The sequence below is a fragment of the Athene noctua genome, chromosome 16 (genome assembly GCF_965140245.1).
Source record: "Athene noctua chromosome 16, bAthNoc1.hap1.1, whole genome shotgun sequence".
Taxonomy (NCBI): domain Eukaryota; kingdom Metazoa; phylum Chordata; class Aves; order Strigiformes; family Strigidae; genus Athene; species Athene noctua.
In genome coordinates, this window is record NC_134052.1 from 11,248,937 (window position 1) to 11,273,296 (window position 24,360).

The 24,360-nt window shown below is 48.2% G+C and overlaps 1 protein-coding gene across 4 annotated transcripts in view; it reads right to left on the reverse strand.

The window, feature by feature from the left end:
- The window catches only part of PMEPA1 (prostate transmembrane protein, androgen induced 1), a 47,902-nt gene that overhangs the window by 22,784 nt on the left and 758 nt on the right, over positions 1-24,360 (reverse strand). For 2 of the 4 annotated variants that reach the window (XM_074920363.1, XM_074920361.1), the window contains exon 2: positions 7,897-7,935. The exons of 1 other annotated variant lie outside the window; for it this stretch is intronic. In XM_074920363.1, the coding sequence (XP_074776464.1) occupies positions 7,897-7,935 (39 nt within the window). Of the gene's footprint in view, positions 1-7,896; positions 7,936-10,776; positions 10,792-24,360 lie in introns of all 4 variants that reach the window. One more of the 4 variants, XM_074920365.1, reaches the window with a different exon arrangement.

Genomic DNA, 24,360 nt, shown 5'->3' on the forward strand with positions numbered 1-24,360 from the left:
CTCCTCTCCCAGTCTAAACAGTTGAAACATACCGTACTAACTTAGAAAAAAAACATATAGGATAGAGAGAGAAAGACAAGTTTGTAAGGAAAAATGTTTTGAAATTCAGTTTTAAATAAGCCAGTAAATTAATTCAACCTTGTCAAATCTTTGCCTTATAACATATCAAATATTCCGCCTGCGTCCTGTCTAGACTGCGATAACAAAGGGCATTTAAAGCCCTGCAAGATGCGCTGACAGAGTAGCCATTTAAAGATGCAGTATTGCTTTCTCCATCTAAAACGATTTGTCAGATGGAGTTAAAATGAAAATGATAAGTAATCACTCTGGTTCACAACCATTTCAAAAGAAAAAAAAAAACCACAAAAACCCCACAGCTCATAGATATAAATCCCACTAAAATCATTCCAATGTATCATTCCAGTGGGATTTGTTGGGTCTTTTTTTTTTATAGCATTTGCTTTTTTTTATTTTGTTAATCTGAGATGTCACTAGCTTTCTGCAGCACAGGCATTTCTAAATAGGAGTGTGTTAAGTTTGAAAAGGCCAATTTCAAGTACTAATTGATTTACTGATACAAAATGATGACTTGCAGAGAGATGCTATTGTAACTCCAAGGGTTAACAGGGAAAAGGATTTTTTTAAAAATTTATTTAAAAGCAAAAGAATAAACTATATCTCACAAGAGATAAACTGGCCAGTCTCCATCACTGACACAATTCAGCCTGGGCAGTCACTGTCCTCAGGAGAGCAAGAGAGAAAGAAAAGTTAAAGCAAACTATGTGGGTATGCACAGCACGGTTTTTTACTGAGAAAGGACAGTTTTCTGGAAAAAGCTAAACCAGATATAACCCTGTCTAATGTAAAAAATGTCCTCCTCTCTTCCTGAGCTTTATCAGCTGCTAGAGAACCAAAATCTCGGAAAATATATATACACAAAATAGCTGATCCGGTTTAAGAGGACAGCTAACGCTGCCCACCATGGAGCAGGCGCCCGCAGGCCCACAGCAACCCTCCAGGCAGCCACTTTTAGCAAACTGCAAGACTGGCTTTTAAAGACTGTTTTGTTGTGATTGGGGTGTGCCCAGCCCCGGGTCCAACCGCACCACACAGTCGCTTCCGGGGGGGGTGGTCACGGTGCGGAGTCACCTCTGGAAGTTCAAAACTGGGTTGACCTCATTCTCTGCTCCTCACCCTATAGCATACCACCACCACTGCCGTCGTACCTCCCCTCTGTCTCCCCACCCTTGTTTCTTAATTATTATTTTAATAAGATTGTTTCCAACTTCACTGTTCATTCCACAATAGCCCAAGGGCTACAACTGTTCATTAGACAGAATTTCTGCTTTAATTGCACTGACACAGATGTGTAGGTTATCTGGAAGAAATTACTAAAATGAGCAGTAAAGAATGGGGCTGGATGCTTTTCTTCCCTTATGGAGAGTTTAATTTAATGTTATTTCCCCCCACACCCCATACAAGCAGCATCACTCACTGCACTGCGGGTTTGCAGAAGAATTAACCCCAAATTGTTCCCGCTGCCATGGTGCATACAGGTGCACTTTGCTCCCCACACCACACTAGGATTTCTACAAGGGCAGAAAGCACGTTTCCCTCCAGGGACTGCAGACGTGGCACTGGAGGGGCCTGACACCACCCCACCCACCAGGCTCTGCATCCGCGGATGCACAGAGCAGAGCCCCGGCGTCCCAGGAGGGAAGCGGGTGACTGACACCCGGCCCGGCTGATGTGCCCATGTCCGCCCTGTGTCCCCCAGGCAGTGCAAGTCAGTGACATGCGCCTGAGACTCAAGTATCCAAGACCATCAGTAAAGCTTTGGGGAAGAAGTTCAAGCCTTGACCTGACCATAACTTGTGGGTTTTGCTGTCAGGTTAACACAAAGTCCCCTATGAGCACTTGGCTGCAGTCACCATGAGAGTCTGTGCTGTCAGAGCTTTCAGTGACTCCAGAATCACAACCCCTTGTTAAGCTGGGAAAGCACCAAACCTTGTCAGGGCATGAGGCAATGCCACCACTGCCCAACAGCTCGTGTCCATCCCTGCACCAGCACTGTGGGTGCCAGGCCTGGGGTGCAAAACAGGCCCCCTTGGTCCTCTCACCCTCTGCAAAGAGGTAAATCACAGACACAGAAAAATGTCATCACTTCTGCTCAACAGTGTCCAGGCTTCAAACCCGCCACGGTTGTGCAGCTGTCAAATCAGCCATGGAGTTTACATGAACTTCCTCTGCAATTCACGTTGGCAAGAGCCAGACTCATAATAGCCTTGGATTCACAGAGAAAGAGCTGCCAGTGATATTTCTATTTAAAACGTCTATTTAAGCTTCATACACTCATTCTTCACATATAATACACATGCATATACACACAAAATGTAGAAGTGAGCCAGATTCGGAAGAATTTCACTTCACCAAGAGCACTGCTTAATAGCAATTTCAGATTTTGGCTCACTGTTATTATTTAGAAGATTTTAATTCAATAATAAAAAATATGAACCTGCCAATTTTTTGTTATATCTTTTTGCCAGGAAGGAAAAAAAAAAAAAGAAACCATGCAAGAAACTTGCTACCAATTTATTTATTGAACCATTTCTTCCCACCCAACCAGGCAAGGGACTGCTCTCCTGAGCAGCAGCACAAAGGCACTGGCCAGGCCAGGGGAAGGATGAAGCTGTTGAGCCAGCCCGGGTGGGCTGAGGCAGAGGGAACAAGCAGATGCACATCAAGGGTTCAAGTCTCATCTCTGAATATATCTAAAAGCCATTAAAAATGTCTCCTTCAGTAAAACTCATCTTTGATTTAAAGCGGGGGAAAAAATTCTCAAATGCTTCATGTCAAAAAAAGTCTGCATTAATGGAAAAAAACCCTTTCCTTTGTTGCTAGGGGACTTATTTGCTTTGTATCTGCTGAAAACCTTTAAAATTCCACTATTGTATTTTAACAAAACCCTGAGATTGAAGCATCTCATGTGCTAAAAATCAAGAGACAGAGCACATCAGTTCCATCCTTCATTTGTAAGTACTTTGCTCAGGCCTGACTTCGTTTTGTATCTTGGTCCTCGATGCTTTTTGGCAGTTTGCTCTAGACTTACTGGCAAGGGCTAAAAGGTTTCTATTTAGCTGGTGTCAGCTGAGCATCTGTGCCTGCAAGAACTGGAGTGGGGGTGATCCCGACTGCATTTCAAAAGCACATTCCTTTTTTGGGAGCTGCCACATTAATTTCAAATCTTAAGTGTGTTTGGGTAGCAGGGTGACTCCCTCCAGAGGGGTCCCCACTGCAGTCCCGAGGGGAGCATCCAATTCTGGGAAGGTTTCCTGACCAGCGGAGGGAAAAGGAGCTGGGAACGCTCCCTAACCTGTGACCCTGATAACAAAAGGCAGGGAGAGCGTCTAGACCTCCAGTCTGATGGCGAGTGAAGGCGGGTATTGTGCTGCCTCAGACAAGGCAGACACACATGCGCTGTGGGACAGGAGCAGTGATGCAAACCCCAGCTGCAGTGATCAACAGCATCGCCCCAAAATGCACCAGGTTACTGAGAAGGGAGGCCAGGCACAGCCCACCCTTCCTCGCCAGAGCAGGGTTTAGCAGCGGCTTTCAGGGCAGCTCCCAGTTTCCAGCAGAGCTGGACCCAGTGGAGATGAAGGAGCTCATGGGGTTTCCAGCCTGACCAGTCCTGGGTTTCCCTTTGCCTCCATGTATTTCACACATACCATCCTCACACTCCCAAATGCACCATCCTGCAATTCCAGCTCTGTGCAGATCCCAACAGGGATGCTTTCTTTCATGGAGCCTTTATTTTCTGCTTTCCCTGTCTTAGTTAAAAGGGGACAAAAGATGTTCCCTCTCCACCAAGCCTAGAGATCAGGTCAACATTCAGAAAAGAAGAAGTCAAGACCCAGTTCTACCACGTATTTCTTGTGTGACCCAGAACAAGCCCCTTGGCTTCCCATAGTAGTAGGTCCCCACATATAAAAATACAAATACCCTAAATAAATGCTAGAGCTAATAGCAGGTTACTGCCAGGGAACTGCACAAAGAGAAAACAAAAGACCTATTAAAAGCCCTCCTTCATCTCTGCCAGAAAGAAAACACTATTACTCAGTACTTTAAAAGATGCATTAAAGGAGAGAGAGCAGCCAGGGGTTTAAGGACACCCCTGGCAGAGCAGCAGGGGGAAGTGCTCCAGACCAGCCACCCCCCATGTACCCTCAGGACAAGATCTTCCCTGGGGCGCTCCCACGCCCTGGCCATGCCCTTGGCCATGCCCTGGCCATGCCACCACAGGCAGTGGGAGCAGCACCCGAGCGCTCCTGGCAGACAGCAGGGCTGGTCCTGTTACAGTCCCACACCAAAATGCACCAACCGGAAGCTTCTGGCAAAACAAAAATCATTAGTTTCACACTTCCCAAAGGAAAAATAACTACCTCCCAGAACACCTGTTTTCTGCCATGCTCCAACCCAGCTGTACGATGGTGAAACCAGAGGGACCACATACACACACAGAGGTGGTGGCACTGGTGTGGTACCACCCTGGGCATCATCAGCACGCACCGGCTCAGGAGCACCGCTCCACACAAGACCTACAACGCTGGGCACAACCAGAGCCACCTCAGCCAGCTGCAGAGGCCCCCCAATCCTTCTGCCACCCTCAGGGGTTATAACATGAAGCCAAAGAAAAACAGCCCCAGCAGCTGAAATAGTTTATATAGCCATTAAAATCCCCCCCCCTTCTGATGAGAGGTGAAATATTAACAGTGAATACACTGAATTCGGAGCAAGAGTTTTATTATCCTGGTAGCTACGTGATGCCAATCCTTCACCAACACACACTACCACATCCATACCTTTCTACCTAAAAAAAAGGTGAGGGACAGGGAGCTTCTTCTCCCCCTGCCTCCATTCCTTCCTGCCCCATTTCCAAAACCTCATCCTTCCGGCAGCAACTCCTTCCCCAGGTGCTCCAGGTCCTCGGGGCCACCCAGGCACCACCGCTGCCTGCGGAGCTGGGAGCTGGGGCAGGACGCTGCGTGGGGGCACCGGGGTGAGATGCCACACACCTGCAGTCTCAGCAAGGTCCAGCCCAAACTTCCTCGCATCTTGGCACCTCCCATGGCAGCAGCTCATCTTCTGACAACTGCGTGTGATTTATTTTTGGTACGCATGCACAAGGAGACTGAGAGATCCTACAGTGGGATTTTAACAGCAGTATGCAGCTATGGAAACAAACCCATTTAGACTAATATAACAAAATGCCCAAACCCACAACAATAAAATAAAGAACGATGCATATGGGCATTTTCACAGGGGAGCGTTGCAGCAAACACAGAGCGTGACCCAGCTTCTGGGAAACAGGGGAGGTCTGTGTGTCCACTTGGACAGAATTCACTTCAAACTTCTAAGAAATCAGGAGAGCACACATTTTTATCTAGTTACAAGTTTTGGCTTCTGAGTTTTGTTTTGTGCAAACCTTTCACCATGCCCTTTGATATGAAAGGGTTGAAGGACTGCATGTCCTTAATCAGATGAACAGCTCGTTGGTGAGGGCATCTCCTCTTCACCCTCTGTACCCATTCCCAGACACCCTCTGTGAGAAGCAGAAGAGCCAACACAAAAACCCAGCAGAAATTGCAGCACCCCTTTTTGCTCCCCGTGGGGAGGACGGCAGCGCCTGACCATGCTCCTGTGCACAGCTCTGGGCAGAGGCTGCAGCTCAGCCAAACTGATCTCCTCTCAGCCGGGGAGAGAGATCCACAGGTCCTTTACAGAAATTCAGGAGTCTGGCATCCACACCCGAGGCATCCAGGACTTACCAGGAAGATGGTGGACCAGTTTAAAAACCCAAGGGAAAAAAAAAAAAAAAAGAAAATTAAGGCTCCCTTGAGACAGTCTCGGGTGGTGCTCCCTGCTCAGGATTTGTGTTTTGATCCCCTGGGTCCAGGGCTTTAACCTAGAAGGCAGAGGGATGGGCACGGGCATCTCTCCCGGAGGGTCCCGGCTCCACAGACAGCACCAGGGCGCTCCGGGGGGACGCGGGTGGTGGAGGTGGCGATGTCTGGCAATAGTGGCCCAGGCTGTAGCTGCAGACAAGGACGCAGACAACAAAGGCAAGGCAAAAAGCCATCGATAGAGGCAGCAGCCACGTCTGGCAGACCGCGGCTTTCAGAAGCCCGGGGAGACTTTCTGGGCAGTCACCGATGTCTGCAAACGCAGCTCCTTGCTGGGCGCACAATTAAACTAGCAGCAAGATCGCTAAAGTGTCCTACACCATACTCCAAATAGAATCCATCCAGTAAGATTAAAAACCCACAAAGAATACAAGAGTGTGGCAAAGAAGCAAGTAACTGGAGACTGCATGGAACAACTCTACAACAACAAAAAAATTGTATTTAATTTTCTGTTATTTATATTCTAAGAAAACCACATGCTTTCACTTGCATCTTTGCCTCCCTCCCGAAGGCACAAACATACACACAAAATGGGACAGGGAAGACCAGGGAAAGCAGGAAGAGCAGCAGAGCTAGAACACATCCCTGCTCACACACTTTCCTAAATCACAGGACGAGAAAACGGGTGCAAGTTTTACAACATTGAATCAACAGCAAACACCTTTTGTTAGAGTGAAAATGCCCTGAGCTATGCTGCTCAGAGCAGCGTGACACTGGGGCTCCCTCCACCCGCCCGGCTTATCTGCTGAAATCTGTCATTTAAAGGATTAATATAAAATAAATATGAATAAATCATTGACTGCTGCAGGACAGTTTCCCTACAGACCGGTGTGTGTCCCAGCACCGAGGCTGTGTCTACCCTGCACGTACCGGCTGCTCCCGGCCTCGGGCTCCTGCGTTCCCCTGCGTGATGTCTGCACCATGATAACGCTGCTGGTGGGACCAGTGGTGTCTTACAGCTTCTTTGTACAAGCAAGGACTATTTTGCTGTGCAATCAAATTGTGCCAACAGGCTCAAAATAGAGAAACTGAAATAATTATTTTTTGTCTTATTTTAGATTATTACTTTTACTAATAGATGCTTGATAAAAACCTTATGAATGATTTGTAGGTACTATAAGCACGTTAAAGATCTCAGCGTGGTTATAAGCCAAGGTCATAAACTCTATTGACTTCCCAGGCTGTGTAACAATTGATTAGCCATTTATTGAAATCATTTATTCACCACTTGTTAACACTTTATTTAGTCGGTTCTTCTCCAGCAGGCTTGGGAGACGACACTTGAGCAAAGACGCCTTACTTTTGAGGTACTCTCATAAACTCAATTCTAAACTGAGAGAGCAACCCATAAATGTTACAACGAAATAAACCAGCAAAGGCTCTTTTGCAAACAGGTTTAGCTCAAATCCAGCAGCCTGGTTCAACAGGGCTCCCAACGCTTGGTTTTGTCTGTCCTGAATGTCGGCAGCTCCTGCCACACTCAACAGATGTCAAACATGCCTTGACTTAAAAAGATTCAGGTTGTAAAACTACTTTCACAAAATACAGTGAAAGGTTTTTTCCCCTCAATGTAATGCTGCTCATTAGTTTGCCAGAATAACAGCAAATGGAAGAGTACTCGTGCTTAAAAGGACATTCAGCTTTCAAAGGTGTTTCTACATTGAACAGCAGAAGTAAAAATCCCATCCAGGATTACCAAGTGCAGCCAGCTATTGATAAGACAAAAAATACCAGGTTTGTGCAATCAGCCTCTGAAGACACCACTGCATCCCCCTCTGCACCCCGAACAGCAGGTACCTGCTGCTCTCAGGGCAAGGCAACATACCACCCATTTCGCCAAGCGAGTAACCAGGGTGTTTATAGTACAGCAGCTGCAATCATGCAATCAGCCTTCATAATTAGATCTTGGCAACTCTTGAAATACTTCACTTACCCAGTTTACCTGGAAAGGTGCGACCTAAACATTCAGTGCCTGGAGACATTTGAAAGAAAAACAGAAAGCATCCGTCAGTGATGGGAGCCACCTCCGACCGGCTGCAACACACCCCAGCTCCCCTCTCGGGGCTCATTCTTGAAGAACTCCCCCGCAGCCAGCCACAGATGACATCTGCACCCAAGCCTACCACCTCTGCAGTAGCCAGCAGTACCAAAGCACTACAAGCCAAGTCTCACCACTCCCGGTAACGACCCCACATGCTTTTCCCACACCAGAAGTTGCAGCACGAGGTCCCGTTCCTCTCCAGCCATGCCACTGCATGGGTTTCCCCAGGACTGCTCTCCTCCAGCCCTCACAGCCAACTCGCCTGATGACACACCAAAGCCTTACGAAGGTTTACAAAGTTTTTGGGATCACTCAGCCCACCCCAGAGACCTTCCCACCACATTCAACAGTGTCAGACTGCTTGTCCACAGCCCTGGGTAGCAACTGTGTGCTTCAAGGTGCCGGGTGGGCTAGTTGTCACGTGCTGTCTTCTCTGGAAACACATGTAGCTGAGCCCCTCGTGCTGCTGAGCCTTGGTGAAAGCTGGGAGTTTCCCAGCGCCCCATCCCAGTGCGGGGGCAGAGGCTGTGGGGTGCCAAAGAGGAAGACCCACAGCAAAACCCTGCACAAAACCCCGTATGAAATGTCCAGCAGATATATTTGCAAGTGAGGAACAAAACAGCAAAAAGTTTGGAATAAAAGACCACTCATGACTTCTCTCTCACCCGTCAATAAGCAACGCGGTAGCATTTGCAAAACTGATGGGATGACAGGACATGGGTCCCCCCCAAACCCCACCAGCACAACCTCAGTGCCTGACGAGCTGGGGGCTACCACAGGCTGGGCAACTGCTCTGCAGGCCCGCAGGGGATTCCACCAGAGAAAACCTGTGTACGGGACCTTTTTATGAAGCCCATAAGAACTGTCTGTCACTGATAATGGTTAATTGGTACTAATTACTACCTGCCACAGTCTGATGCCGAAGGAGTCCTACTGGCCTATAAAAGTGGCCTTTAACCTCAGAGCAAGGGAGGCTCTCAGCTGTCAGACACACCAAGCCAAGGCTCTGCACCTCGGGCACTCACACACCACCCGCTCCTCACCCTGCTCCTGCCGCCGCTCCTGCCGCGACAGCACCAGCCACGAGCGCAGGAGAGCAGGCTGGGCGGTTCAAGGGGTTATATTAACACATCATTCCTCCTAAATAAAGCTTTAAAAAGTTACTTTCCATGCACCTGAGAGGACAGAGATAAGCAACTTTTTCACCCTAGGAAAAGATTAAGGGTCGGAGAGTCGCTGTAAATTACTGCAGCAGCTAAATAACTTGAGATCCACAGGCCCGGAGCCAGCTCACTGATTTTAAGTCAGGCTGATTTAGAGGAACGAGTTCAGATGTATTGCAAATCAATGCTTCACACGCGGGAGGCATTCAAAAGCCACCATGCAAACGTGCAGCGTCGCCTGCACGCGCTCGGGCAGCCGAGAGCCCCCGGCACCTGCACACCACTGCCACCCCGCTGGGAGCGGCACCGACACTGCTCCTGATGGGAAGGGAAAAGAGGAATTCTGGTGAGCCTAACAGCAACGTGTGGCAACGTGCTGTGACCCCCCCCTCCTCCTCCTCCTTGCTCCTCTGCAGCCAGCTTGCTGCACAGAGCCCGAAATGGGGTGGGAGGCCAAAAAGGAGTCAAAGGCCAGAAAAGGGGTGGGAAGCCAAGGGAAAAGTAGAGGGTGAGAAAAAGTGGAGGCTGAAAAGGGGTTGGAGGCCAAAGGGAAAAGTAGAGGCTGAGAGAAAGTGAAAGATGAAAAGGGGTGGGAGGCCAAAAACGGGTAGGAAACCAAGGGAAAAGTAGAGGCTGAGTATAAGTGGAGATCAAAAACAGGTGGGAGGCCCAAAAGGAGTAGGATGCCAAGGGAAAAGTAGAGGTTGAAAAAAAGCGAGAGTCAAAAAGGGGGAGAAGGCCAAAAAGAGGTGGGAGGCAAAAAAGAGGTGGGGAGCCAAAAAGAGGTTGGGGGCCAAGGGAAAAGTAGTGGCTGCAAAATAGCAGAGGCAGAAAATGGGCGGGAGGCCAAAACGGGGTGCAGAACCAAAGAAAATATAGAGGCTGAGGAAAGGTGGATGATGAAAACAGGCAGGAGGGCAAAATGGTGTGTGAAGCCTTAAAGGGGTGAGTAGCCAAAAAGGCATGGGAAGCCAAAAGAAAAGTAGGAGCTAAGAAAAAGTGGAGGCTGAAAAGGGATGGGAGGCCCACAAGGAAAAGGTAGAGTCTGAGAAAAAGTAAAGGCTAAAAAGAGGCGAGATGACAAAGGAAAAGTATAGGCTGCAAAAAAGTGGAGGCCAAAAGGGAACAGGAAGCCAAAAGGGGGTGGAAGGCTGAAAGAAAAAGTAGAGGCTTTGAAAAAGCCAAGGCCCAAAAGGGGTGAGAGGCCAAAGGAATAGTAGGGGCTGAAAAAAAGTTGAGGCTTAATATGGGTGGGAGGCTGAAAACAGGTGGAAGGCCAATTGAAAAGCAGAGGCCGAAAAAAGTGGAGTCCAAAAATGGGGTGGGAGGCTCAAAAGAGGTGAGAGGGCAAGGGAAAAGTAGAGGCTGAGAAAAAGTGGAAAACTAAAAGGCATGGGAAGGCCAAAAGGTGTGGGAGTCCAAACGAGCCCTGCCTGCAGCTCGCTGGACCAGGATCAGCTGTTCTCTGGTTGAATTTCCAAAAGGGCAGAAAGCAACAGCTCTGCCCCCCACCCTGCTCTGCAGCACAGGCAATCCCTCGCTGGTGCTCAGCACAGCGGCCCTGCGCATACCCCAGGGATGACACCCTGTGCACACACGGGCACGTCACCCCGACACATGATGTCTCACCCAAGGTGTTTTGGCAATGGCCTGGGATGTGTGGGAGAAGCAAGCCTGAACCCTCTGAAGTCAGGCGGGATTTTATGCTGCTGCTTCTCACCTCTCTCCGAGCTCGCCTGGCTCTCACACGCTCACTTTTGACCTTCTAGTTTAGCCATGCAGTTTGCCAGCTTTTAAAAATGCAAATGTAAATTTGCACTTACAGTCAGAGCTTTAGACTTGACCAGAGCCACCGTCAGCTCTCCTCCCTTCCTCCACACATACATAACTTTTTTTTTATGCAATCAGCAGCAGAGAAAAGATACAGGAGTGGCTGAGCAGTCGGCACATATTCCCCGTGGATCAGTGCCCGGAGCCCTTCTGCAGCCACAGTCCTGCCAGACGACTCCATGTGAAGGGTGGCTCACACTGTCTGCCTACCAGCAGCAGCAGCAAGGAACCAGTAATTATACTGGCTGGACCAACACCTGCTAGTGGTTTTGTCTTACACTGTTTGTGCAACCAAATAGGCTGCCAAGAAAACAAAGATGTACTTAGTCTAAACAGGTGAAAACATGAAACAGGGAATGGAGCTGCTGCATTTGTCTCACGATGCCTGTGTGCAACTCATGCCGGAAAATTATTTTTGATTTAGTCTGTAAGAAGGCTCCAAAAGCAGGTAAAAGCACTGCATGCACTGAAAAGACAAATTTTTGCTGTGGGAGGAGGGAAGAGGACTGTCCATCCCCAGAGTCCAGCTCCTGGATCTGGCCTCACACTGTGGCACAGGGCACATGGATGCTCTTTGCTGAACTACAACGCCAGCACCAAAAAAGCCTGGCTTGCCGGCAGCACAGCTGCAAGCGTCCTGCTACCCCCGGCCTCTCGCATGGGACAGCATACAGGACGTGACAGCCCTCGGCTGCCCAGGGCTGTCTGCAGATGAGAGCAGCTCCCAAAAAAGCACCAAGTCAGTTTAGAGCTGAAGTGCCCAGTCCCACACCCGGGTCTGCACAGGCAGGGGACTGAACCTGGCACGGCATTTCTCATTCATGGGAGCCGGAGGTTGGCAGCAAGGTGGGAAGGGTGAATATTCTGAAGGATCCAAAGACCCCAAAGGAGCACCAAGGGCCAGCCTCAGCCTTCGCTGCCTTTCTGCAAGGCAGAAAAGCCAGGATCAGCTCCTAACGGCACCAAGTCGCACCCAAGATACACTTAGCAGATGGGATTTGTTGTACATAATTTGTCCTGGAATAAAAATATCAGCCCCACCTCTTGCAGCCTATTTACTGAAAGCCACTAAACATTAAACAGAGGCAAAAAGTGTATCCCAGCAACATCTGGAATTTATCCCTTCCTCCTGAAAAAAAAAAAAAAAATTATGCCCTATTCTTTTTGAGAAAGAAAAATGATTATATAGAATTATAATGCTGGAAGAAGATAGAGAAGAGCAGAGATTTTCTTTGAAACACTGTTTGGACAATTAAAAAGGGATAGTTTCAAAGAAGCAGCAAATCCGATCTCAGCTTTTTCCACCCTGTCTCACAGTGCCAGGCCCTCCTCCCATGTGCTGGCTAAGACTCTTAAGAAAGCAACAGAGTATTTTCATCCTTTTAAGACCTTTAGTAAGCTAGAAAGAAAACCAGCTCTAAGTCCTAACTGGTTGAAGATACACCAAATAAAAAAATTATTCTTCCAATTCCTGACAAGACTCAGGAGCCTTGTTTTCTATGGAGAAAAGCTACTCAGGGACCAGCTTTCCAAAAGAGGATGGGTCAATCTTTACCCAAGAGAGCTGATGCTTTCTGTCTCCAGACTGCAGAACAGAAAGGCTTCAAATATAGAAACAGGAAAGACTATCTGCATTAGAGGATGCAAGGTCAAAACGCGGTATCCTCCACTTCCCCAGGCTCCTGATCCCAGAATGCTGGGTGACAGCCCCACAGCATCACCTGGCCCCAGCTGTGACCAGAGTAGCCTCGGCTCAGAAACCCTCCCCAGCCTTCCCTGACAAACCCACAGAAGTGCCTCCAGCTACTAAATTACCCAACGATTTAAACTAACTGCATTGATCAGGCTGGAAAACAAAGCTGCAGCTCTTGGCATGTGTACAGTGGAGGGTACAGCTGTGAGAGTTTTGCATTCTTCACCTGCAAGTAGTTCCAATCTTAGTAAGAGATGCCTCTTCCCCTGCCCAGCCCTGACACTGAGTGTTGCAGGGAGACACCAGTGAGCTCCAGACACCTCCCAAACAAAGCAGAGCCTCAGCAAATGACAGGTATGTCCGATTTTGCAAATGAGGACAAGGCTGTTCCTAGAACAAGTCCCACTACTCCGGCTCCTCCACCCCCATCTCATCGGCTGCGCGTGGACTGGATGCAGGATTTCATCAGGACATTAAACTCAGAAGCCGTAAAATCACTGTGCAAAAAACCAATTATACCTATTTTCGTAACAGCCAATTTAAGCTTGTATTTAGGTCCCCTCACATACCCCTATGTTACATAAAGCATTTCTTCCACTTGAAATGCAGCTTTCTAAAGGCCATTTTGCTTAATTTAATAGATGCTTAATGTGGGTCTGCAAATCTCTAGAAGCGTAACCAAGGAAGACACATGGCTGCCAGATACAGCGTGATCCCTTCCCAAGAAAAAGAAAGAACGGCAGAGGATGAAAAGCATCTCCAAACCCATGAACCTGCTGCGACTGAAGTGCACTTGTGGTCTGAAGAGCAGCAAAACCCGACGGTCAAGTCAAAAGAGAAATTCCTGAACATCTGCATGCGGCTGTTAACCCACTCGAGACCAGCCAGTGCTCTGCAGGCTGCACAGCAGGACGGATAGTTCCCTTGCTGCATAACCAAATTAGCTGAACTGAGCCCACTCAGGCATGCTTCCCTCAGATTTGAAAAAGCTACTTTCTGAAGTTAAATTAAATAAATGCAGTCATCCTTTTTCTTTACTTTTCTTTTTAAAAAAAAAAAAGCTGCACTAAAAAAGAAGCTCATAGTGAATCTATTAAATTGGGGCTGTCCATTACATTTATTCTTCCTTACAATTCAGGCCTGAATGGCAAGTCAGTAGATGTTGTGAAGTATTTACCAGGAAAACCCATGAGAATGATAAGGATTAAAAGCTATCAGCAAGACAGAATATGTTTGTAACCCTGTAGTTTGCTCTGTGTCCCACTTGGAGCACATGGGATCCCCATCAGAGGGGTCTGTATCCTCTTCTTATTTTTGAGCCCATCTCCGGCACATCATTCAACAGGACAGCTATCACCTGCATTCACAGAAAAACTGAAAAAGGTGCAAATTGTATATACTGCTACAAATAAGTCACACTAAAGAAACAGAAAACATTCCTTGCATTACACACCAGTGATCAGCACCGTTAAGTGTTAAGCACCTCATGTGTGTGTCTAAGGCTGGAGAGGGACACACTGAACTTGAAAATGCATCGTCCAATTCAAGCAAAGTCCCATTACAGTAATACAAGTGTAATAATAGAGGTGAGATTCCCGTTTATTAGATAGGAAATTATTGTAATTTAAGATAATTTTACTCTGCATTTTGTGAAACAAGCGTCCATAAATCATGTTGTTCCTTAAGTGTCCTAAAGGCAGCACCTAGCAAGCCACGATACTTTCAGAGTTCAGTGCTAAATTACTGAAGCCAGACCACCCTTGGTAAAGCGGAGTAATGGAAAGAATGAAAAAAGCACGGAAAGAGCAAGACCTGCTCCTCCAGGAAAGCAGCCGAGACATTCGCCTTCAGCGAAGCCGAGCCCTGGCAGCCCGGGCCGGCGCAGGGGACACCAATGCTCTCCGGCTCACTGCACCAGTACTTGTGAAGAGCACAATGAAATCCAGCCTGGTTTCAAGTCTGGAGTATGTACCAAGAACAAGACCAACCCTGGGTCATTTAAGCTGCTGAGCTGTGGGTTTCATCGCCGTGGCTCCGACAGCCAGCCGGTGCCCTCAGCGCTGGGGGAAACACAGCACGGGAGAGTGCGGGAGGCTCGGAGCACAGCTTCGCTTTTGGGGGACATTTTTCGGTTTTATATGTAACAATAACAATGATTAATAACAATATTAATCATAATATTAAACAGAAACCACTAAGGGGGAGAATTTCCAGCACAGAGCCCAGCCCACAGCAGACCCGCTGCAGCCGCAGCAGGCAGCTTCCCTGGGACTCGTCCTCGGCAGCCGAAGCCACGGGCACGTCGCACATGGGTGAAGGTGGCAGTGAGCAGATTCAGGAGGACAGTTGTAGGGACTGAGGCCTGGAAATGTTAGTCCTATTGCTCAGTGGTTAGACGTCTTTTGGGAATTCATCCAAATGGCATGCTTCCTTCCCACTTGCCCTGCAGGTAAATCTAGCATGTGGCTTACACAATCTGTTGACTTAAATAAAGCAAGGGTAGAAGAAGAAAGCTGTTCAGACATCAGGAGAGGCTCATCAGTCCTTTGGGCAAAAGTCTGGGTCACTTCCCCCTCTGCAGCATACTCGTGTGTCAGCCAGGGCTCCATCTCCCTCCGCGAGAGCACGTGCAGCAAGGGTGCAGCAGAAACGGTCACAGCCTTCAAAACATCAGTAAAAGGACAACCACGACACGTTGCCAAATTCTTCCATATTTTTGGCCGGCACTGATGCTTAAATTCAATTTACAGAAATTTGAGTCCATGAGCTCTGCGCTCCAGTCAAGCCCTTTGAAATCAAGCACAACTGAGCAGTGACCGCAGGAGCCTCCCAGGGCTCGGGGAGACGGTGCCACAGCCGCTTCCAAACCTCACGGCGCTGGTCCACCTGTGCCTCCAGCTCGCCTCCGGCGTAACGCTCATCCATCCTGGGGACATGGGATGTTTCTAAAGCACTGTGAGACCACCACATGCTCTGTGAGAGCAAGATCTTGTTGGATACACATATCTCAGGTGCAAAACCAGCTGCAGTGTGCAAGACTGAAGAGCAGGCAGGCACTGGCAGAGAGCTGTCTGGAGCGAGCCCACCAGCTGCCCTTATCCGTACACCTCAGGAGTGCTTCTTGCTCCTGCTATTTCACATCGCTAGTCTCAAACTCCCTCCTCCTCAGGATCAACTCAGGCACCCAAGTGCCAGCCCTGGGGCCCGGCTGCTCCACTCACTCATGGCAGGAGCAGGCTGCCTCCCCACAAAGCAAAAGACTAAAATCTGAACAAAGCAATTCTGAACGCGGCTGCAGCCAGGACTGTTTTGTTATCAAGAGTTACAAAGGGGAAAATGAGTTCTCGCAATTAATAAAATGGGACAGAAGTAGAGGAAGGCTACCTCGTAAGATACAGGTCATCTTCCCTCTGATACTTTAAAGCACTGAAGATGCATTCAGAAGAAAAACCGACTCACCTGACTGCCATTGTGTCTATTAAGATGTGGCACAGCCATTCTGCTTGGTGTGCAAGTAAGAAACCCTACCACTGATCATCAACAGCAAGTTAATTAAGTATTATGCCAAATTCTGCATGTAAATCATACAGTGACTGAGGTCTGCAACAGCAAAGGGACGAACTTCGTTACTGCAAATACTCATAGTGCAAGTTAACGTCTAAATCTCAAGGAAGGTATAAGAGACACTACCATAGCAGTTATGATGTTGAGCTCCTTAGGAGGCAAGCTAGACACTCAATCCATCTCTCATATCAGAACTATGTTAACATTTAAATAGGACCTACTGTCGTGAGCAGATGTGGTTTTGAGTAATGGTTAGTGTTACTTAACCGGTTATATTCACTAATGTAATTGACACCTATTCCATCATCCTTAATACACCCACTTCTTTCTCCGATACCATAAATAGATTAGAAAAGTTTCTGCAGATGGCCATGACCCCATTTGTTTGTGCACTTAGCCATGTATGAATCACTCTTGGCTTGTAGCAGCACTCTGGAATTACTGAAAGATAACTAGTCGGCACAGACACCAATAAATGAATCATGCTTTCCACAAGACCAAACCTTTGGGCTTTTACAGACTCCAATTACAAAGTAAGAAGAAAAGAACAAAGAAATTACTCAGTCTATTTGCACAAAGTCATGCAGAGTTGATTCATAGTTTTACAGAATTATTACTGACAATCATTTGTAGGGGGTTAGAGTAACAAACCAGCTACTTAACATATTGGACAGAATGAAGAGATGGAAAAAAATCCCCAGACCACGTCCTGCATACATTCTTGGAAAGTAGTATTGATTTTTGTGCAAGTACATCTTTTCATTCTTGGTATGCTCCAAGCCTGGGGGTTAATCAGCTTTCGTTCTCCAAGGCTAAATTCTGCTTCGTTGAGTTGCTTGGGCCAAGTTTGCAAATGTGGGAAATCCTGTTGCACTTGCTGAAGTGCACAAACCTCACACCAGCAAACCATCACAGGCACAGCTCCTCAGCACTGCGGGCATGAGCGAGGTCTCGTGAATGGATCAGAGAACTACCATGTGCAAAAGCACCTGCCTTTCCAAATGCACACTTTTAAATGTATACTGCAAGTGAAAAATTAGCCAGTCTGAGGCATTTTATTAAAGAATTGTGCAAGACTGAATACAGCAAACACAAATGTGTGAACCGTTTGAAAGCACTGTGGACATCCACCGACAACTTGTGAGGCAAGTTTCAAAAGACATGCAAGGTATCTTTATGTAATGCCACAGCCTGTGACAACACTAACGTACAACACACACAGAGAAAAACACACCCTCTTCTAGATGGAGCGTAAGCCTAGTCTTTTATCAGTGAGAAACTGGAAGTCTGACTACCTGGACAAAAAAAGGGGATATTGTATTGATTATAACCTTAGCAGTACTCCCTTGCTGTATGCAGTGAAGAGCAGTGTTAAGTTAAAAAAAAAATAATCTAAAGGTGATGGTGGAGTTGGTGCCCACCTGAGCCTGCAATATGCACCAGTGCACTACTGGTTGTGGCGTTTCTGAGCACGACAGCTGAATTTACAAGTCTCAGGGCCACGCAGCCTCCCATGCTCCAAATCAGCATCCTGTACCAGAGATACATGCAGAGTTACAAGGATAATGTCCAACTGAACAAAGTCATTGACGCTTTGGAAAAGGATGTTAAGTTGAATGTATGCATGACGATATTTGTCTAAGGTGTTCCAGTGATGCCACCCCTTACATGTAACTGAAGACCCACTTCATGGGGTAATTTAACTTGCAAATTGAATTTGTGCTCTCTTCTACACACCAGCTGAACTTGGTCCACAGGCAGAAAGCTGTCAGCCTGGTACAGCTTAGAGTCACAGCTCAGGAGAAGCCAAAAACTGCACCAGAAGAGCTACCACACAGCTCTAAATCAATTTGGGAAAACTTGCTTATTTGTCCTCACCATTAAGGCTGCTGATTTCCCGAGAGAGGTATTAACCCCACCCCAAACTGGCTACAAGAAGGAAAGATGCTGTGCAAGATTTAAATGAAGATCTTAATAAACTTTCCCAATTCCTATCCTCTCTCCTACTCTACCCATACTACATAAATTAATGCTACAAGCTCTCTTGTATAAGAATATGTAGGCAACAATCTTCTCCCTCCAAAGAAAGTTTATTGAGGATGTCCTGTAGATAGAAGGGGAAGAAAAAGCTTCCCAATAACACCACTACAGCAGCACCAGGTTGTCTTCAGAAAGCCCGAGTCACTAGAATCAAGGCCTTCAGGTGCAACACAAGACTAAAAGGATGCACATGCTAAACAGTAATGTGTCCTTCAGAAAGAGAAAAGGCTAAATCGGGAACCTGCAATATTAGGTAGATGCTTAGATAAATACTGTACAACATACCACAGCAAAAACGCTAGCGCAAGTTTAGGTTTCACGCTGGAGATATTTCAAAAGATTTGCAAAGCTTTGATAATATTTAACATCTCTACTAATTTCCTTTTTGGTGTAATCATAAATTTACCATAGTAGCCAAAAGATCTGGGATGAACTACAAGTTCTAGCTGGCTCTGAAGCCAACAAGAATAATGTGTGCTGTTACTATTTTCTCTCAAAACATACCTCAGCAAAACTGACTTAAAATGAGAAAAGAAATTGTGAAACTGTCATTACAAAGAAGCATTTAAAATGCAGATCAAAGTACTGCCTTAGAAGCTGTATTCCTTGCCAAATCATCAAAGCTCTCTTTACTCTCAATAGCTCCCCAAATCCTCTGATTTGGATGATAAACTCCTACAGCTGAAATTTATCCGCTTTTAAAAAAACAAACAAAAAGCCCAAACCCCACAACTCCTTTCTCTGGTTACCAACTACTTCACTAACCAGGTCGTTTTGAACTACTTTCTTGTATTACTACATCAATTAACTTTCACAAATGTGTTTATGCCTGTATACACACTGCAGTACTCCGATACTTTTTCAAGTATTGAAAACTTGTCAGCTCTCAGGGGTGTACAGGTATATGGTCACATCCTGCAAGCACTGAGGTGCTGACGGCTCAGGTAGCAATTCCTGCCACGGCAGCACCGTGCTTAACACCGCTACTGCTGTTACACCGCTCCACTACACCCCGCGCTCACACCCTCCTTCCTACAGGAGCTCCAAGGCCACTCTTACATGTAGTGCAGCAAGGGAGCAGCAATGCAGCAGCCCACACAATCAGCTCTGAAAGATGGGAGATGACGGGTCAGATCCTGCTCTCACGGAGAGGAGCCTTGTGCCAAAATCCTCCCCGTTCCTCTCTGGGGCCGGACTCGGCCGTGCCGCTCACAGCCAGAGCAGGTCTCTGATGTGTTTCCTCACCTGGGATCTGCCCAAGTGACCTAACTTCTGCCACCCAGAATGATCATAAAATAATCATCCAGCAATTTAGCCACGCAGACAGGAAGAACACTGCAAAAAACATCCCCGTCGCCATTAATGATTCCTTTGCTTTATCGACATCTGGAAGTGTCCTCATGGTGTGAACCAAGTTTCCACTTAATTGCAGCAAAGTGGCCCTTGTACCTCTCTCCTCACCAGCTTTCCAGCCAGACGTTATTACTTTGATGAAACACGCCAACAACAGATGCACCGTGTATCGGAGAACTTGAGGGATCTGATGAGGCAAAGCGCACACCGTGCACGGGATCTCCTTCTGGGAAGCAAACTGGTAGTCAGTTTTCACATGAGACACCATCGCAAATAAATGACCTTTTTTAGCTAATTAGGCTTACCAAATTCTGACGGTTGCTACTACCTGAAACAAGACCAACAGACATGACTGCACAATGAGTTACTCAGGAAAGAAGCTGGATTGTAATTACTGTCTATTAGTGACACCATGTATTTGGTACTTCCCTTGGAAAGGTCTCCTCACGTCTATCCATTTATAATTTAGGTTTACAAATTCACTCTAAACCTGGATTTATCTAGCCACCAACTCTCAACCTGGGAAATCTACAAATATTAGTATATTTGGTGAGCAACAGCAAATAGAAGTAAGAACACACATTTGTAGGTACTCTACTCTCCATCTGCAAAGGTAGCAGTGGTAGTTCAATATCCTGAAAATGTAGAGGTGATCCCAGACCCTACCTTGGGAATTCCTGGCTTTAAGGGAAGGAATATGGCTGCTGTTCCCCACACACCCTTCAGTGCCGGTCCTCTCACAACCAGGATCTGAAAACATACTACTAAATAAAACGAAGGCAAACCAAAGGCTTCTTCAGCGGGCAGAGGATGCCTTCACGGGAGAAGGTAACAGGACTGGCTGCGTCAAACCATGCTCCTCTGAATATACCCTGATGCTGACTCAAAAGGAAGAATTAGCCAGGTCTTGCATCCACTTTGCATCATATATGATCACCTCTGATTATACAGGATCACCTCTGGTGCCATGTGTGCCGGTCCCACCATGCAGCACAACACAACCCAGGTGTTCACCCAGAGGAAAAAAACAAAGTTTGACTATTTTCCCTCCATTTTCTCCTCTGTGTCTTTTTACTCTGCCATTCAACACCTATTATAAAACGCTAAGATTAAAATCACTGCCTGAGGGCACAAAATAAACTGTAATTTTAAGACCCTTGTGCTCTCCAGGCTCAGGGAATTTGGACTTTCCCTGCTGCCCTGGGTAGAAGAGGTGGGACCTGCAGAGGTGGGACTGCAGACTGCCAGGGTCCCCAGGGATGGCCAAGGGCACACACAGACAGTTCTCTGGACACCGTAAGCAAAAGCCATCTGTGTTCTGCTGCTCCCGGGTCGTACCTTGGGATGCTGATCCTGGCAAAAACCTCAGCATAAAGCAGTGCTTGTCATGGACACATGGCCAGAGCCAGACACAGGGAACTCCCTGGGCTGGCTGAAGTCAAACTGAGATGCCACAAACTGAACATACTCTGTGCAAACACTCGCTAACTTGCTGAAACACTGGTAAGCAGCTCTGGCTCCCCTCCATGTCCCTACTTCCGGGAGGAAAACTTGGGGGGGATAAAGAAGGACGTGGTTATTATCCACTTCACCCTGGAAGAAGCCGTAACTGCCGCGGACACAGAATCAGGAAAGAAATGTATTTGCCAAAAAAGCAGTATGAAGTGGAAAGGAGACGTGATCCCCGCTTGAACCATCTGCGTTTGGTTTGTTATTAAACCAAAGAATGTGAAAACCTAGAAGTCCTCGCTTGGACAGAAACCCACTCTCACGGTGCGCTCGCCCCAGCCCGCCACCGGCCGGGCATGGTGCTCTGACACCGGCGTCTGGGCGCTGCTGCCAGCCGAGGGGAACGGCCTCATCTCCTCGAGGAGATGTCACGGCACCTCTTGAACTCCCAAATGCTTCGGCTAACGTTACCGCCCGAGCAAAGCCTCTGCCGAGAGCTGCCCAGCCCAGAGAGAGACCTGCCCTCACGCCCCGTGCCTGAAGCCATCCTCCCGCAGGGACGCACGGGTGCCCGCGGAGGCAGGACCCCCAGCCTTGGCACCCAGACCCTCTGGGGGAAGCCCCCGAGGGTGCGAGGCAGCGCCAGCGCAGGCGTGAGGCCCTCCTGGCTTCGGCCGGAGTGGGCAGGCGCTGGCAGTTCACACCAGCCCCACCGGCGGCGGGAGCTGAGCGGCTCCGGGCGAGCGAGCGGGCAAGCCGGCGGGGCGGCAGGCACGCCGCCTCGCTCCGCTCCCTGCGCCAAATAATTAGTTATTGACAGACTCTTCCGCCACGACAATCACCCCTGACCTCTTTCACCCAGCCGAAGCGATTAGAGACCACTGCCGCAGATGTCTGGCTGCTTAACGCCGCCCGGCATATTGGCACTACAGCCCCGGCGGCGGCGGGCGAGACTCCGCACCCCCGCCCCCAAAAAGCCCTTTTATAATCCTAATCTGGGAGCGCCACACACAGAAACCAGCTGCTTCCTCCACCGCAGCGCTGCAGCCTGCCATACGGAATAAAGCCTGCAAAGAAATATTTTTGGGGATCAGTTGTACAGTTAACCTAATTAGAGGGTTAAATTAAAAGAGTTTACAGTTATGCCACTTTCCTGAAGCATTCCTGCGTGGTAACTTTTGGCTAGAAAATTCAATAGCATCTGGTGGTAGCTGCTCTGAGGTTCCCTCAAAGTCGTATTGGAAGGATAAAGAAAATCAAGCGATTGGAGGGGGGAAAAGGCTGTATAATGCATTTATCTCAGGGAGACTCAACTCTGTCCTTTCCCCTGAACCCAGGTGGAGGAAGCGATCAGGTAACAGCCCCTGCAGTGCAACCGAAGCCCTCCTGTAGCACGGAGGTGAGCTAATGCTGCCCGCCACCGGCAGGAAATAAATAAATAACACTGGCTATAAAGAAACCTGTCCAAAAATGAAATAAGAAAGGGCAGCATTAAGGAGCTCCTGGGAGCTAATGGGAACTCAGCATCCGAGTGTCAGGAGCTGAGAGCATGACCCGGGGGGACAGGGGCAGTGCTGGCAGGGGACAAGCCAGGGAAGGACCTCGGGAGCCGTAAGGCACCAGGCACGGGGCTCCCGCAACACCCGTCTGAATTCAGGCAGGGTGTCCTCCAGCATACTTCACCATCCCCAGCCTTTCACACAGCCCCCCCATAACTGGCACCTGCCTCCTACCAAGCCTTTCATACGCTGAAAAAATGGGAGAAAAAAAATAAAATATGCTATTTCTAAAAAGTCAAGGAATGAAATTAAAAGCCTGAGTTGTTCCAACAAAACCTCATGCCAAGAGTCAGACTGGAAGAGAAGGTTTTTCTTCAAAGGGCATTCCACATTTTAATTCACAACTTTTATCATAACCATGAGCCTCGATCAGACACAAAGTAAAGTCTCTCATCCTTGCAATTCTGTGGGACACGGTTTATGTTCACCAACTGGCTGACACAAAAAAGAACTGTATCTTCATTATTTATACACCGCTATTGGTATGCACATCTAGCCCGGCCTGTTAAAGTCAGGGAAGAATAATGGTCTATTCAGTACCGGTAGTGTTAATAAAATCAGGCAAATCCAGCTTAGTTTTGTCTGAACACGAATGAGATTAAATCAAGATTAAATGTGCATACAGTACAAAGGGTATGGTTTATGCTAAAATTCAGAGTGAACACATTTTAGTACCTGGTATACAAATGCCTACAGACCTTCTCCAAGACTCAGACACCTGAATTAAACAACGATGAAACTGGAGAAGGCGAAGGCAGATGACACTGGACAAAAGCCATCCAAAATACCAAGGGACAGATGCTGGCTCTAAAATACTGCTCTGCAACCCCGCTGGAGGTAACGGGGCAAATCCTGTGCTAGCAGAAACAGGCACAGCTCAGCTGGCTTTCCCCTACGTGCACCGAGCGCGAGCCTGCCCCACCGCAGTGCCAGGAATATATGCAAAACCGAGACTCTTCCCAAGTTTTCATTTTGGGCCATTTTGCATTAGTCTGTGTAGGATTTAGATTTCACAGCCCATGGCAAGGTGTTAAGCAGGATACAACCCTGACAACCCACCCAGCCTTGGGATGCCTTGAAAACCTTCCCTTTACAGAAAATACCATTCGCTTTAAATTGCCAGAGAAACGAACTCCTTTCTCTTTCCTCAGCAACAATATTCTTTCTCTCACGTCCATGCAGTTCACTTCCAAGAGGGAAAGAGCAAACGGGCAAGTAGTGGATATTTAGGTCAGGCACTGTACTCGCTGCTACTCTGCTAGGCTTGAAAAATATTAAGGAAAAAAGGCAAATAGCCCTTCGTAACAAAAAGCCCCCAGGGGCTGGAGGCGGGGGAACAGGTTCCCAAATATAAGCCCTAGCCGGGTGTCCGGACCGCAGGGCTCCCGCGCCCCGGGAAGCAGCAGGAGGCGGCTCACGCCGGGGCGGGCGAAGAGCCCCGGAGCGGGCTCGGGGCCGCCCCGCAGGAGGGAGACGCGTGGGGCGGACACGCGGGGCAGGGGCGGCGGCGCCAGCCGGGGCTGAGCCGCGGGGAAGGGGCGAGGAGCGGGCGGTGATGGAGCCGGGCCGGGGAAGCGCTGGGATCCCACACACCGGTGCCGGAGGGGCGAGGCCGGGAGAGGCGAGCGCGGGAGCGGCCGCGCTCCGCAGGCGGCCGGGGGAGGCTGCGCCCGGGGCCGCTCCGCCGACACCCGCCCGCCCCCGG